Below are 15,769 nucleotides of genomic sequence, written 5' to 3' on the forward strand. Positions count from 1 at the left end.
CCGCCTCAGAGGTTGCTTATCTCCCCTCACCCCACTGCAAACCAGATGTTCTCCAGATGTATTGGACCACGTCTCCTACAACTCATGGCCCATTTTGGTCCTAGGCCAGCTAGAAATTATGAGGGTTGTAGTCCAGTACAGTGGTCGCCAACTGGTGGGCCGGGGACCACTGGTGAGAAAATTTTGGTGGTCCGCAGAGAAATGTCCCCCCCAAAGCACCCCCCCAAAAAGGAATTAATCCAGGCTGCACGGGAACACAAGGCTGTGTCATCCACATGGCTCACCCACCTGCTGGGCCCATCCTTTGGCCGAACACAAACCTTACCTTGAGTAGAGCCACGAGCTGGAACCGAAAGTAAGACCAATGGCAAGGGAGGGGAATCCAGCCCGGGGTGGCTTGTTGGTGGGAAAGTCGGTCCCATATTCCAGAGCTGCAGTAGTCACAAGACTGGCCCTTTGGTCATCCCGGAGCAGCTCCTACAGTCCAGGGCAGGAGTGGAGGAGCAGCTGCTCTGGGATAACCAAAGGACCAGTTCTGTGACTACTGCAGTTTTCGAATATGGGACCAACTTTCCACCAACGTCAGCGCAAGCTGCCGTCAGTCAAAATTCATATTAGTGGTCCATGGGATTTAAAATTATGAGTTTGGTGGTCCCGAGGTCCAAAAGGTTGGCGACCCCTGGTCCAGCACACCCAGAGAGGGCTGTAATGTATGATTTCATCCTTTTAGAATCACTCTTCTGGACAACAGCAAACATTGGCACTCAAAGTCATGATTAGTTTAGCGATGGTTTACTGAAAAACCACCACTGGGTTGGCTGGGTTCACACACATTACGCCGAGCCATAAATCACGGTTAACAAATGACAATGGTTGGGTTCACGCATCACACCAAGCCAAAAACAATAGACATTCCGGCTTGGTGTGATGCTTCAGAGTCTAGTTTGATGCCACTTCCAATCACGCGAAGGACAATACGGAAAAGACCTCCTGCCAAGGAGGTTGGCAGCACCAAAAAGTGCCCCTTGAAGCTGGCTCGCAACTTCATCTAATCCTCTGAGGTAAATTGCCTCTGTCCATGGAGGTTCTATTTTAAAAGCTAGCGGCCTACCACCTCTATAACCGGAGCAATTTTGTTTCCAAAGCCGTCTATGCTAGTGGATTCTACGTGCCAGAAGAAATGTAAGGTATGTGTACATCACAAAATAACTACTCCAAGGCCCAGCGTTTCTGCATGTGAAAAGCCATCCAAAGCACTATAGCACCCCCCCCTACACACACACACACACACACACACACGTACGTACGTACGTACCGGTGATGTTGAACTGGGTTGCGTTGAGTTCTTGGAGAAGCCGATCCAGTTCGCAAAGCCCAGCTCCGAGCACCCCGCTGGAGGAGGAGAAGGGCGGAGGGGCAGCTTCCTTCGCCTTGGGCGAGAGGGGCTTGCACACCGTGCTGAGGTGGGAAGCAAAAGAGGCCAGCGTGAGCGGCTGAAGAGGGCTTGGGGGCAGCCCCTCCAGGAAGGCGAGGAGGAGGAGGAGGAGGAGGGAGAGGAGTCTGAAATTCACACCGCACCTTGAAAGAGAGCGATGCGGTGCCTGCCTCTTTGGGGAAGATGGAGAAGAAAGGGTGGCAGCTATTTATAGGACCCCTTCGCTTAATGGAAGCCCTGGACTGAGGCCAGAGGATCTGGGCAAAGCTCCCAGGGAGGCCAAATGCCTCCAGACTCCTCTCTCTCCCCCCCCCATCATTCTTCCTCCGTCCCCTGATCAATGTTCGCTGCCCCCATGCCCTGCCAGCTTAAAGGCTACCCCAGGGGGTAACTGCACCCTCTCCTTCCAGGATGTCGCATATGAAGCTTCTGCCTTGCTAAGAGGGTAGAGGAATGTTTCCAGCTGTGGCTCTGCCACCTAACAGTTGCCCTGATAGCAGAAGCAGCAGCTGCTCGCTCTGTTTCCATCAGGGACAACAGAAACAGCAGGGCCTGCCTTTCTTTATGTAAGCAGGCCAGCCCTGCAGAGCACTGGAGTGACTTCCAACACCTGGCTTTTTCCCAGCCCAGATCCTCCTCCTCCTCCTCCTCATATCATGTCTTTTCTTCCCCATGGAGGCTTCTGTCCCTCTCTATTCCTTCCACTCCCTACTCTTCACCAAATGGTCCTCCTCTGCATAGAAAATAAAGCACCCCCTTGTAACAAGCTTGAATCCTGGGGACCATGGCAACAGCAGCATAGAAATAGTCTGGTTTTTCTTTTAAAAAAGGCTTTTCTACTTCTATATCTAGCTTGACGTTGAGCTCTCATAGCGGTCTTCCATCCGGAGTCTATCAAGTCTGCTTAGAATTGCCAGGGATTACTCAAGGCCTGTTTGATCCAATTATTTCTGTCCTTTTATATTTCAGGGTCTTTTTTTCCCCCCCTCCTGCAATGGTTAAGCAAAATAAAATGAAAAGAATAGTGACTTCACACGTTAAAGAAACCCACCAGCACACCTCTGTTCGCAGAATGCCCTATGGCAGGAGTGTCAAACTCCAAGCCGATAGGCCAGATGCGTCACGTGCTGGCCACGTCCACACCCAGTTTAGCAAAGTCCCGATACATCACGTGACGCAGCCATGACGACACGAGTTTGACACCCCTGCCCTGCGGTTTACCTATAGAGATGCTCCTTGTCGCTCCCGCCTTGCAGGGTTGATGCTGGGATTGGATCAACCGACATGACTGCTTTCCCAGCCTGAAAGAAACGAGATGATGTGACTTATAAAGCAGAAGGAAGAGTTGGAGTAGAACTGGACTCAGAAGGCAAATAAGAATTTCAATGCTGATGAGCCCGAATAATACAACTTCACAGCAAAGAACAGCAGAAGGCTTGAAAAACTGAAGTCTCTGCATTTTAAAGTTGAAAGGCTTTCAACTAGGTTGAAAAACATTGCTCTAAAACAGACTGGGGCCACAACTGGGGGCGGGTGAAAAGCTCAGGGCGGGTGGGAGGGCCAATCCTGCACTTTTCTCTTCTTTCCCGGTTCAGGTGAACCAAGCTGAACCAGGAGCATTTCACCACTGCTTCACAGCTCTATTGGTCTGGCCCTCCATAACAGTTCCAGTTTCTGATGCGGCCCCTTGGGAAAATTAATTGCCCACCCTTGCTCTAAAGCAAGGGGTCTTCAAACTTGGCAAGTTTAAGACTTTTGGACTTCAGCTCCCAGAATTCCTGAGCTAATATGACTGGAGGAGCAATTCTGGGAATTGAAGTCCATAAGTCTTACAGCTGTCAAGTTTGAAGACCCCTTGCTCTAAAATCTCCGGATGTTTTCTTCTGCTGAAATCTAAAGCTAGGAGCAATATGGGAGGCCTACTAACCTAAGCAGGCTACTCCCTTAATTGCAGCAGGACTCTATTCCATTAGCAGAATTTCCACAACCGCCGTGGGTATGGGTGATGCCATCTGTTTCATGACATCACTTGTGTGATGACATCATTATGCCATGATGTCATTGGAGCTTCTGCCAGACACCAATGAGCCTTGCAGTAAAAATTTCAACCAAATGTTCCAAGAACATTATGTTCTTTGCCCCCGGAGGCTGGAAACATCTTAAAGTTTTCTTAGGTTTCTGTACAATGTAAAGGTTTTATAGGTTTATGGAAAAAATTGCTCATAAACAGGCAGCTGGACCAAAACGCGTGTGTGTGTGCACATTATAGAAAAGAAAACTGGGCTAAATTCCCATTTGGATCTGTGGACGTGCAGACAGACACCATAAATAAAGCTTTATCCTCTGCATTTTGTCAGAGAAATTATTTTCTTCCCTACAGAGGGGAAACAAACCTGCTGAGTAAATACAGAAAGTGATTTTAGTATGGAGGCACAAGGCTGGAAACTAACGCATAGAAGTAGTCCCCACTCACAACAATGAGCTGAAAATTTCTGCTGCTAAGCATGGGAGTCGTTAAGTGTCCCATTTAACAACCTTTCTTGCCACTGTTTTAACTGAACCACCGCAGTTGTTTCAGTTAGTAACATGGTGGCTAAATGGCTTCCTCATTGATCTTACTTGTCAGAAAGGGGATGACATGACCCCAGGACACTTGCAAACCGTCATAAATACAGGGCAGCTGCCAAGTGACTGAGCTTAGGTCACGTGACCATGGGGATGCTGCAATGGTCATAAGTGTGAAAAACAGCCATAGGTCACTTTTTTCAGTGCCATTGTAACTTCAAATGGTCACTAAACAAATGGTTGTAAGTCGAGGACAATTAATCCATCTGCCTTTTACTTTTGGGGGGGTGGAAACTACGTGTGCTGCTGTCCTTCAAAAAGAGACAAAATACTTGGCCTGAATAAACAGTGGGTTTTTTTTTTTAAGCTACTTGAGAGAAACGAGAAGGAATGAGATCAAAAATTACTGGAATAGCATTGAAACCCCTAACCACAATGGGCTATCAATTGCAAAGAGGAAAGCAAGCCCGTCTGAACTGAGGGGACAGGGAACCCACCAAGTTTCTTGTTTCACACATTTAACCACAAATCTATTGTTCCTGTGCAACTTCCCAGGATAGTTTTACACCCAGAATAACTCTGAAGTAAGCAGAAGCAGTAGTTTATTTATGGAGAATAGTTGATTATGATATTAGTGCTGATGCAATTTTGGGTTGGTGTACCACAGTGAAAACATAGTGACTGTCTTTTGTTTTAATAGAACAAGGACTTGATGTCATGAAAAGATGCTGGTAGTTAGGAATGAAACTTGATCTTGAGACCTCAGAAAGCTTCACCATTTCTGCCTTCTACAGGCTCACTTTAGGATGTAAAGGCTTTCAGCCTAGGAAGACAGGATGAGATCCCCATGCATTGCCAAAGTAGGAACAAATGGGATATGTGAAGGAAGGAAGGAAGGAAGGAAGGAGGCAGGGGAGGGAGGGAGGGAGGGAGAGGGAGGGAGGGAGGGAGGAAGAGAGTGGGGAGGAGAAAGAAAGAGAGAAGGGAGGGGGAGAGAGAGTAAAGAGAGAGAGAGAAAGAGAGAGAAAGAAAGGTAAAAGGAAGGGGAGGGAGGGAAGGAAGGAAGAGAGAGAGAAAAAGAGAGGGAGGGAGGAGGGGAGAGAAAGGAAAGAATGGGAGAAAGAGAGGGGGGAAAGAAAAAGTGGAGAAAGAGAGGGGGAAAGAAAGGAAGAAAGAAAGGAAGAAAGAAAGAAGGAAAGAAGGAAGGAAGGAAGGAAGGAAGGAAGGAAGGAAGGAAGGAAGGAAGGAAGGAAGGAAGGAAGGAAAGAAAGAAGGAAGGAAGGAAGGAAGGAAGGAAAGAAAGAAAGAAAGAAAGAAAGAAAGAAAGAAAGAAAGAAAGAAAGAAAGAAAGAAAGAAAGAAACTATTAATTGCTCCCATGATTTGTTTCACCTCTGTTCCAGCACTTTAACTGGATAGCTGACTGTTTTTCAAATTCAGCAACTTTTAATATGTATGGACTTCAACTCCCAGAACTCCCTTTGCTGGGAGTTGAAGTCCATACATCTTAAAGTTGTCGAATTTGAAAAAACACTGTGCTAGACAGAACAAGTGAGTTGATTCCGTGGCCTTCCGCTACTCTCGGCCCACCTGGGAGTTGTAAGATGAAGTTGCCGGCTTGGAAACTGGAGTCCTCTCTTGAGTGTGGGATCCCCCGGAGTCGGTGAGAAGAACCGGGCGTTTGGAGATGTGAGAGGTGGTGGTCTCCAGATCAGCCAGGAGAGCATCTGCAGGGGGAAAGACCGCATAACCGAGAATGAGACTCAGGAAGAAACAGAAGCGGCAGAAAGGGAAGGTGGAAGGGTGTCTCCCCAGATATTAAGGGGAGAGAGCAGAGATTAAAAAATCTTGTGAGCAGCAGAGGAAAGAGAAATGTTGCAAAGAAATACGGGTAGTATTTCTTACAACAGTTCATTTAGTGACGGTTTGAGGTTACAACGGCACTGAAAAAAGTGACTTAATGACCACTTTTCGCACTTACAACCATTGCACCATCCTTGTGGTCATGTGATCAAAATTCAGGTGCTTGGCAACTGACATGTATTTATGACGGTTGTAGTGTTCTGGGTTCGTTTGATCCTCACTTTTGCGACCTTGTGACAAGCAAAGTCACCGGGGGAAAACCAGCTTCACTTAACAATTGTGTAACTAATTTAACAACTGCAGTGATTCCCTTAACAACCGATGGCAAGAAAAGTTGTGAAATGGGGGCAAAACTCATTTAACAAACGTCTCGCCTAGCAACAGAAATTTTGGCCTCAGTTGCAGTCATAAATCGAGGACAGCCCCCGTTGGGTTGTTATTCCCATCATAGGGCAGAAATCCTGGCTGGATATCAAATGTTATCCCACTGGGAAATTTGTGACTATTATTATTATTATTATTATTATTATTATTATTATTATTATTATTATTATTATTATTATTATTATTATTCCACCTCTCCAGAAAAAACAAATTCCAGGTTGGACTATCACCATGATTGCTGTTGTATTTAATATAGAGTCCTAGCCTCTTTTTCCTGCCTTTGTCTTTGATGTTTTGTGAACTGTCTTAACCGTCTTTATTGAACAGAAAGCCAAAAAAACAAATCCAATAAATAAATAAATAAGGCACCCCCCGCACCACAATGTCAAAATGTTCCCAGCAACGTAAAAGAAAGATAGAGAAGGTGACAAAGTTTAAACAAACACACATTTGTGGAATTGTTCTTTCTTCCTCTAATCCCTCACGGATTTAGAAGGATTTTAAGTGGGGATTCCAACAAGGAAGAAAAATGCTTGATCTACAGGTGATCCTCAACTTACGACCATAATTGAGTCCAAAAATTTCTGTTGATAAGTGGGATAGGTGTGAATTAAGTTTTGCCCCATTTTACGACCTTTCTTGCCACCATTGTTAAGTGAATCAGTGCAGTTAAGTTAGGTAACACAGTTGTTAAGTGAATCCGGCTTCCCCATTGACTTTGCTTGTCCAAAGGTCACAAAAGGGGATCACAGGACTCCGGGACACTGCAACCGTCATAAATACGAGTCATTTGCCAAGCGCCTGAATTTTGATCACATGACACCGGTCAGTGATGTTGTAACTTCGGTCAGGAAATGAACTGTTGTAAGTCAAGGACTATCTATATTTGGCCACAACATGATATTTCCGATGTTGGTTAAATTTTAAAATATTACATCCTTCAGTCCCATTGAAATCAACTATGGCTAACTGAAGCATAAAGCTAATTCCTTCTGCAAAAAAAAAAACCCCATGTTCTAAGGCAAGGAAGTATGTGGAAACTTGCAAAATTTGGGCCTCATCTCCAAGCCCCTTAACCTGAAACAGTTAACTAAAGCAGAGGCTTGTCTAAGTCACTAGTCCTCACTAATGACACAATAGGAAATTCCACTCGTGTGATGCCAAGCCGTTTGCAATAAGCCCATGAGGACCCAATAAGAGAAACAGAGAGGGACTGGGCTAGAAAGAGAATCAGTGTGGTGTAGCGGTTAAAGCACCGGGAGACTGAATTCTAGCCCCATTTTAGGCACAAAGCCAGTTGAATGACCTTGGGCCAGCCACTGTCTCTCAGCCCTAGGAAGTAGGCAATGGCAGACCATTTCTGCAATCTTGTTAAAAACAAAACAAAAAAAACAGGGAGTATTCCAGGCATTTGCCAGGAGTCAATGCTGATTGAAAGGCTTTTTTTTTTAAATTAAAAAGGCTAAAAATAAAAGGATAAGATAGGCTGCCACAGGCTGGGAGAAAGAGAACAGATCCAAGATCCAGGAGTTTCATAATTCTATGTGTGCTCACGTCTTGTCAGCATGAGCTTTCCAGGCTACCTTGGGAAGGAAGGAGTCCTTTGCACATGTTTCAGAAACATTCTCACTGCTTCGTATTCAAAACTAAAAAGCCCAGGATTTCTAACTCTGACATCATTTCCCTGTAGAGATTTGTGACGCCATTTTGTTCTGTCTTTTTCTGCATCTTTTTCAACCCTCCAAAACATTCTTTGCTTTCCGCACAATTAACCTTTTGTGCAAGAAACTTCTTCAACCCCGGAGCAAGTTTTATAGAGGTTCTTTTGACACACACAGAGAGATACACATTCACACCCCAAATTCAGTGTTCTGCGGCCTGGTCGGTTAAAAAGAAAGAGTTATTTGCGGGAACAACAGCTGGTTTAAACAGCTCCCCAATGGCCCACAGGAGCAGTTTGGGGTGAAGGTGTCAGACAAGGAGTGAGGACATCCAGGTGTGACTTTACCCTCAACCCTGGAAATTCATTCCTGTCCAACTTGTTTCTCTCCCGTGGGGATAAAATGCCACAAAAATCTCCTTTAAGCACTTTGAGCGCTTGAACTGTCCACGTGGGATACAAGTAGTCCTCAACCTATGACTACAATTGAGCCCCAAATTTCTGTTGCTAAGCAAGACAGTGGTTAAGTGAGTTCTGCCCACTTTACAACCCTTCTTGCCACAGATGGTAACCAAATTGCCACAGTTGTTAAATTAGTAGCACGATGGTTGAGCAAATCTGACTTCACTGCTGATTTTGTTTGTCAGAAGGTTGCAAAAGGGGATCACGCAACCCCGAGACAGACCCTGCAACTGTCATTATTGCATCCCATTAATGCTCATAAGGTGAAAAATGGTCATAAGTCACTTTTCTGGTGCCGTTATAACTTCAAACGGTCACTAAATGAATGCTTGTAAGTCGAGGACTCCCTATATGTGTGTGAGGGGGAAAAAATCAAAATCGTGGGTATAACAGTGGAATCAAAGTTCTGATCCTTTTGTAAAATGTGCAAAAAAATGGGGAAGGCAGAGGTTTAATTGCTCATTTCTGCCAACCATCCTGACATTTTTAGCTCCTAACAATGGAAGCTTTTTTTCCCTTAGAAAAAAGACAGGATATAAATCTAACAAATATTTGTTTTATTTATTTGCAGGGCTGATGTGCCACTCCAGTTGAAGCTACTTTGGGGTAGCTTCCAGGTTCCGGTTATATCAATCAAATTTAAAACTACACAGCCTGAAATGCAAAGGATCACCTAATGGAAAACACAGGGCCAGAGACAGATAATTCTGTTTTCATTAATCTCCAAATTATAGGAAGCAGCAGCTCACATCTCCTTCTCCCTCTGCCCCTCCTCCCAAAGCAGGCCTGTTGCAAAAAACAAGTTAGTTTGGATGGCCTTTCTGAAACCCAGCAGGGTGAGCCATCCATAAATCTTTGTCTTCCTCACTTCTATCCTCTTTGCACCATCCTCTGCTCCCACAGTGCTTAAGGACACAAAAACTCTTTGAATTGCGCTATAAACAGGCAATTTATGTTATAATCTGTTTATTGTATTTCTTCCTAACCTCATACAATTCCCTATTTCAGTTTTTCTCAATCCTGGCCCCTTTTAAGATGTGAGGACTTCAACTCCCAGAATTCCCCATCCCACTTTGCTTGGTAGTCCACACATTATAAAGGTGCCAAAGTTGAGAAACACTGTCCTAGTAATTTAAATAAGATTTCTGTTCTACCTTTCATGGTGCTAGGGTCCTCCAAGGCCTCTCCCTGACTAAAGCAGTCCACCTTTTAAATAAGGGTGACATTTTTTTCATTGTCCTCAGCTTAGGCGTTCATTTTTGAATGCACAAACACTCTGGCTGAGGAATTCTGGGAATTGAAGTCCACATATCTTAGTTACTAAGGTTGAGAAACACTGCTCTAGAGTTTCAGAAAGCTGGTAGCCTATGGCCGAAAGTATTGGATTAGAGCAGGGGTCTCCAACTATGGCAACTTTAAGACTTGTGGACTTCAGTTCCCAGAATTCCTCAACCAGTTGGCTGAGGAATTCTGGGAGTTGAAGTCCACAAGTCTTAAAGTTGCCAAGATTAGACACCCCTGGATCAATTTTCAAAATTCCAGTCAGCAATTTTGGGAATTCTGCAGGGGACCAGACTGGGGAAGGCTCTACCAACTATGGTATTAAACACTGCCAGCTAAAAAATTTCCTAAAATATAAATAAAATGTTTCTCCAGACCTAGCTCCCTCCTCATTTGCATCCATAGCCCTCGCCAAGAAGACAGCATTCAGTCTTGGGTTTTGAGGACAAGCCATGGAATGCAAAATCTTGACAAAAGGTCTTACCATTTAAATTGGTCATTTGTGGAAGTGCAAATCCCTTAACTCCTGACCGCTGTCCATGCTGGCGGGGATAACAAGGGGTAGAAATTCAATCTGCTCTGGAGGACCAGTTTCCTTGCCAGGTTACGGTTATCAGTCCAAATCTTAACCAAAATACCTTATGCTTAACAAAAAATGTGTATATTTTATATTTCTTATGGGTTCTGTGTAGTGTTTGGTCAGTGAGAAAATATATATAAAATTACCACGGAGGAAATACTACACTGTCCTAAATTTTGGGGAGCTATGAACACAAACCAAGTATTACCAGATGCATCCACTCATATGATAATACTTGGTTGGTAATACTTGTGTTAGTATCTCCCCAAAATCCAGGGCAGTTTGGTATTTCTTCCATGGACGTTTTAAGTGCTTTTAAATTCCAAATGAAGGACTGTGCCACTTCTGATTCTATGTAGACAGTAACACAGTCCATGAACACTACCGAAGAAAAATTAGCAGCAGCTAATCACACCAAGACAACACAGAAACATGGTTCATGGAAGTATTTGGTTGGAACCGTCTTTTCAAATAGTATCTTCCTATTTTATTCAGATTTCCCATTTTGGATTATAATTCATACTGTGGCCTCTGATGTGTTTCACATCTCTTTCCCTCTCTCCCTCCTTCCTTCCCTCTCTCTCCCTTCTTCCCTCCCCCTCCTTCCCTTCCTCCTTCTCCCCTCTCTTCCTCCTTCCCCCTCTCCCTCCTCTTCCCCCTCCTTCCCTCGCTCCTTCTTCCCTCTCTCCTTCCTTCCCCCTCTCTCCCTCCTCCCCCTCTCCCTCTGCCTCTCTCTCTCCCTCCTTCCCTCCCTCCTTCTCCCTCTCCTTCCTTCCCCTCTCTTCTTCCTTCCCTCTCCCTCCCCTCTCCCCTTTCCCCTCCTTCCCTCCCTCCTTCTCCCCTCTTCCTCCTTGCCCCTCTCTCCTTCCTTCCCCTCTCCCTCCCTCTTCCACTGTCTTCTTCCTTCCCTCCCTCTCTCCCTCCCCTCCTTCCCTCGCTCCTTCTCCCCTCCCTCCCCCCTCCCCCTGCCTCTCCCTCTCTCCCTCCTTCCCTCTCTCCCTCCCCTCCCTCCCCTCTCTCCTTCCTTCCCACTCTCCCTCACCCCTCTCCGTCTCTCCTCCCTTCCCCTCCCTCCTTCTCCCCTCTTCCTCCTTCCCTCTCTCCTTCCTTCCCCCTCTCCCTCCCTCTTCCACTGTCTTCTTCCTTCCCTCCCTCTCTCCCTCCCCTCTCTTCCTCCCCTTCCTCCCTCTCCCACTCTCTCCTTCCCTCTCTCCCTTCCCAATCTGCTTCTTTCACTCCCTACCTCATTTCCCCCTCTTTACCTCCTTCCTTTCCTCCCTCCCTCTTCCCCTCCCTCCCTCTCCCCTCCCCCGGTTTCATTCACCCAGGCAGCTGGGTGATTTGGGGCCACTCCCTCTCTCTCAGCCCAATCCACCTCCCAGGATGGTTGTTGTGTGAAAAACAGGAGGAAGGAGTATTAAAGTATGCTTGCCACCTTGAATGATCTATGACCCATAATAAAAGTGGAACAAAAAAATCTATTTTTTTTACCTCAATTCTTTAAGCAGATCACTCCTATCAAAAAGATCTGATTATTTCTAATTGTTCTTGAAAATTTATGTACTTATTTAATAAATGTATATGCTCTCCTCAACTCATGTACATGACTCTAGGTGGCTGACGATTAAAACAGAATAAACCCACCACCAAAATATTAAATGGAACTGACATCAAATAACAGGCAGGAACCCTCGAGAACATCCCATAATCAATATAATCCAGGAATTAATTGGTTCGCTCCCACTATATTCAGGGTCCCTGGCTTGATAGCAAGGCCAGGTTTTAAATGTCTTGTGAAAGTAGGATCAGGGCAAATCTGACTGGGGGGAGGAATTAATATTCCAAAGAGGGGCCCTGCAACACACACAGAAACCCTCTTCTACAATAAACAGTCCGGCCAACTCTGGTCTCGCCTAATCTCCCCAGACAAGACCAAGGGACTGATTCTGGTATCCAAAAAATAACAGGATAGCAGAATTTGGAAGAGAGCTTGCAGGTCTTCTAGTCCAGCGGCCTCTGATCTTTTGGGCACCAGGAACCGGTTCTGTGGAGAGAGGTATTTCCGTGGCGTGGTTTTGGGTGCTGCCTGCATTCTGCCGACGGGGCTTCGCTTGCTTGCATGGCTGGGTTTCTGGCATGTCATGGGTCTGTGCTGGTCCACGGACCGGAGATTGGGGACCCCTGTTCTAGTCCGAAAACTTGTCAAGCAGGAGATTCTATACCATTCTGGACAAATGGCTGTCCAGCCTCTTCTTAAAAACCTCCAGTGTTGAGATACCCACAACTTCTGAAGGCAAGATGTCCCAGTGATTAATTGTTCCAACTGCCAGGAAGTTCTAGGTTGGAGGGGTGACTTTTGCATTTGTCCTTACCCAGAAATCCCTCTCACATCTCTCTCTCTCTCTCTCTCTCTCTCCCTCCCTCCCCTCCTCTCTCTCTCTCTCTCTCTCTTCCCCTGGAACCTCCCCTTGACCCACAGTCCTCCAACTCCCTACCCCACAGCAAGCCCCCTCCCTTCTGTACCCCTCTCTTTGCCAGGCAATGCAGGCTTTCGCTTCCAGATTATCCTTGGATAGAAGTGGAAGAGGGTGTCGGAAGGAGAGAGCTTTGGAAATCCTTCTTAGAAAAGGGGGGCTTTTTATCCGTTTTTCCAGCCACTTTCTGGGATGGCAAAGCATAAAAAGGGGGGAAAGGGGACGAAGAAAGATCTCTCTCATTCCTGCTCCCGTTGGTCTGATGTCATGGGGCAGAAATGTGTCTAGGGAGAAACCACAAAGGGAGAGGCAGGAATGCAATGCACTAGAAGGGAGAGTAAGACATGGAAAGGGGCGGGAGAGGAGGGAAAGAGACAGGATCAATCCACCCCCCCCCTTCTCCATAGCATGGATCCCTCACCCTGATGCCCCAGCCAGAGTATCCCATTGGAAGATCCTCACCAGATCAGCAACTTCATTCTCATTTTATTTCTCCTACCGTAATCCTGCTCAGCTTCCTCTAGGCCTAATTCCACCATTTGCACTTCCACAACAGCCCTGCAAGGAAGGCTAGGTTGGGAGCTAACCAAGATTACCGGGTGGATTTCTGAGGCCACTTTGGGAGAATTTTGCAAAAGACGATGACCCAGCTCAGGAATCACCCCCCCGCCCCCACGAATCTGCTTCCTGCTTGGTAGAAGAGGTATTTTAGCAAATCCTTGTGGAATCCATTTTAGAGAATGCAGAAACTAACATAGGATCTTTTTACAGAGGCTGGAATGAAGCTTTTATTCACAAGCATGCATTGCGGAATGGGGCAAGCGAGCTCGCTGGTAACCAGAAAATCCTCCTTCTAGGCCTATTATGGTTTGATTTCCTGCACATAAGAAGATGCCCTGGGGTGCTTGTATCACCCGTGCTTCTTAATCTCAGCTACCTGAAGATCTATGGAACCACCTGAAGATCTTGTGGACCGCAACTCCACTTGAAGACCTGTGGAACCACTTGAAGATTTATGGACCTCAACTCTCAGGATTTTCCACCCAGCATGGCTTGGCTAGAGAATTCTGGGAGTTGAAGTCCACACCAGAGGCCAAGTTTGATAAATACTAATTCAGGCCAACAGCCAAGAAATCTGCATCTCGTCCCAGATAAAAACCATGCCAATGACCAAAACCACTGGAAAACTGGGATGTTAGGAACAGAAGGGCAGGATGGGGGAAAGAAAACAGAACAAATGCGAAGAGTCCTCTTTTGGGGTTTGGCAACTGCTGCCTTGGGTGGCTTTACATTGCACAACTTTATATTGCACAACTTCCCCTAACTGGCCCGGAGTGGATGGGCTTTGTAGTTGTTACTGCACAGGGTCAGGTGGGGTAAATTTAGCTTTCAGCTCCAGCGGCAGCTTCCAGAGAAATTTGCAAGACAGCATCAAAGCACTTTTTGGAGTGATGGATCCAGGTCTTAATCCCCCTGCGTTTTGATGCTTTCTCCCAAGGCAAAATGAGAAGGGGGGGCGTGATTTCTTTGGAAGTAGTTGTAGGATGTAGAAGGTAGGAGAGGAGAATTAAGTCTGTAAAGCAAGCTCATCTAGCAGGCTGGTTCAGCAATTCCACAAAGCCACAGGAATACGCTGAGAAATAGCATTCCTTCCTTCTTGAGAAGGGAAGGGCTGAGGAAAGGCACACTCTCCTTCTCCTCCCCCCCCCCGCCCCCCAGCTACAAGGATGAGAGGCCATGGTGACTTGGCCACAGCAAGTTGGCTGCAGCAAGCTGTCCCACTCCAGAAGGGTCTATGACAATTCCCTACAGCCAACTCGCTGCAGGAGAATTAACTGCGGGACGAGAATTACGCTAATATCAACGAATGGTGGAATAGACTCATGAAAGAAAGGATGCAAAGGGAAGGACAGAATGAAATGTGAATGGCAAAAATGAAAATAATTTTTATTTATTTTAAATAACTAAATAAAACTGTTAAATTGTCCCACAGCGAGTTATCCTGTAATGAGTTGCCCATGGCAAGTTCTCCCATTCTCGCTCCCCACCCCCACCCTGAGAAAGGTAAAAGAATAGAAAATAGAGCTGGAAGGGACCTTGGAGGTCTTCTAGTCCAGCCCCTGCTCAAGTAGGAGATCCTATATCGTTTCAGACCAAATGGCTGTCTAGTCTCTTCTTAAAAACTTCCAGTGATGGAGGGCCCACTGGTTAATTGATTACTTTCCAACCATTGTTTCTCTTCCTGCCCTCCCATGCTTTGGAGAATAATTTGACAGCCTCTTCTTTGTGGCTGCCCCTCAAATACCGGAATATTGCTATTATGTCACCCCTAATTCTTCTTCAGAGGTCACACTTAAGAACTTGCAATCCTGGAAATTTGCAAAGCACGACAGCCCCTTCACACGTGATGGTCCCCTCATGAATGTCAGGCTTAATCCTCCAATTTGGAATTAAAACTAGGGACCCTACGCGCGCAAGACAAAAACCGAAGTTTGCAAAACGCGCGTCCCTCGCGGCAGTCGCATTCCCACGTTCTCGTGGGAAGAAGCCAGACGGTTTCCCATCCACCCACCCCGCCCTTCCCTCGCAAGGGCAATCCCGGTGAAAAAGGAGGCGACCCTCACGCGAAGGAGTCTCGGAGGAAGGAGGGAAGGAAGGGCATTTTGCAAAGGGCGTGGATAAAGCTGTTGGGGTCGGGGGAGTCGAGTGTGTTTTTTTTAAAAAAAAGAGTAATAAAAAACGCGGCGGTCGCTGTGCGAGAAAGAGAAAAGAGTTTTTGTTGTTGTTTTTAAAGTGGAATTGGAAAAAATGATGTGCAGCGACGGCAGCGGCCTCTCAACCCCCGCCCCCATATAACTCCGTTTGGAAATGAAAAGAAGGAAGAAAAAGAGCGGAAAAAAAGTCCGGCCGAAGGAAGGAAATAGAGCAATAAACGAAGGCGGGAATGTTAAGAAGGAAGGAGGAAAAAAGAGGAGGAGGAGGAGGAGAAGAAGAAGAAGAAATGACGATCGGGCAACGCAGAAGAAGGGAAGATCGGCCGGGACGCGGTGGAAGAATAAAGCAAGC

The 15,769-nt window shown here is 46.2% G+C and overlaps 1 protein-coding gene across 1 annotated transcript in view; it reads right to left on the reverse strand.

Moving 5' to 3' along the window:
• The window catches only part of TGFB1I1 (transforming growth factor beta 1 induced transcript 1), a 32,938-nt gene that overhangs the window by 16,657 nt on the left and 512 nt on the right, over window positions 1-15,769 (reverse strand). Inside the window, exons 2-4 of the mRNA XM_026711941.2 lie at window positions 5,590-5,726; window positions 2,657-2,736; window positions 1,316-1,458 (exon numbers count right to left, since the gene is read on the reverse strand). Coding sequence (XP_026567726.1) covers window positions 1,316-1,458; window positions 2,657-2,736; window positions 5,590-5,726 — 360 coding nt within the window. The remainder of the gene's footprint in view (window positions 1-1,315; window positions 1,459-2,656; window positions 2,737-5,589; window positions 5,727-15,769) is intronic.

This window comes from Pseudonaja textilis, chromosome Z (genome assembly GCF_049901715.1).
Source record: "Pseudonaja textilis isolate UNSWEBS1 chromosome Z, rPseTex1.2, whole genome shotgun sequence".
Taxonomy (NCBI): Eukaryota; Metazoa; Chordata; class Lepidosauria; order Squamata; family Elapidae; genus Pseudonaja; species Pseudonaja textilis.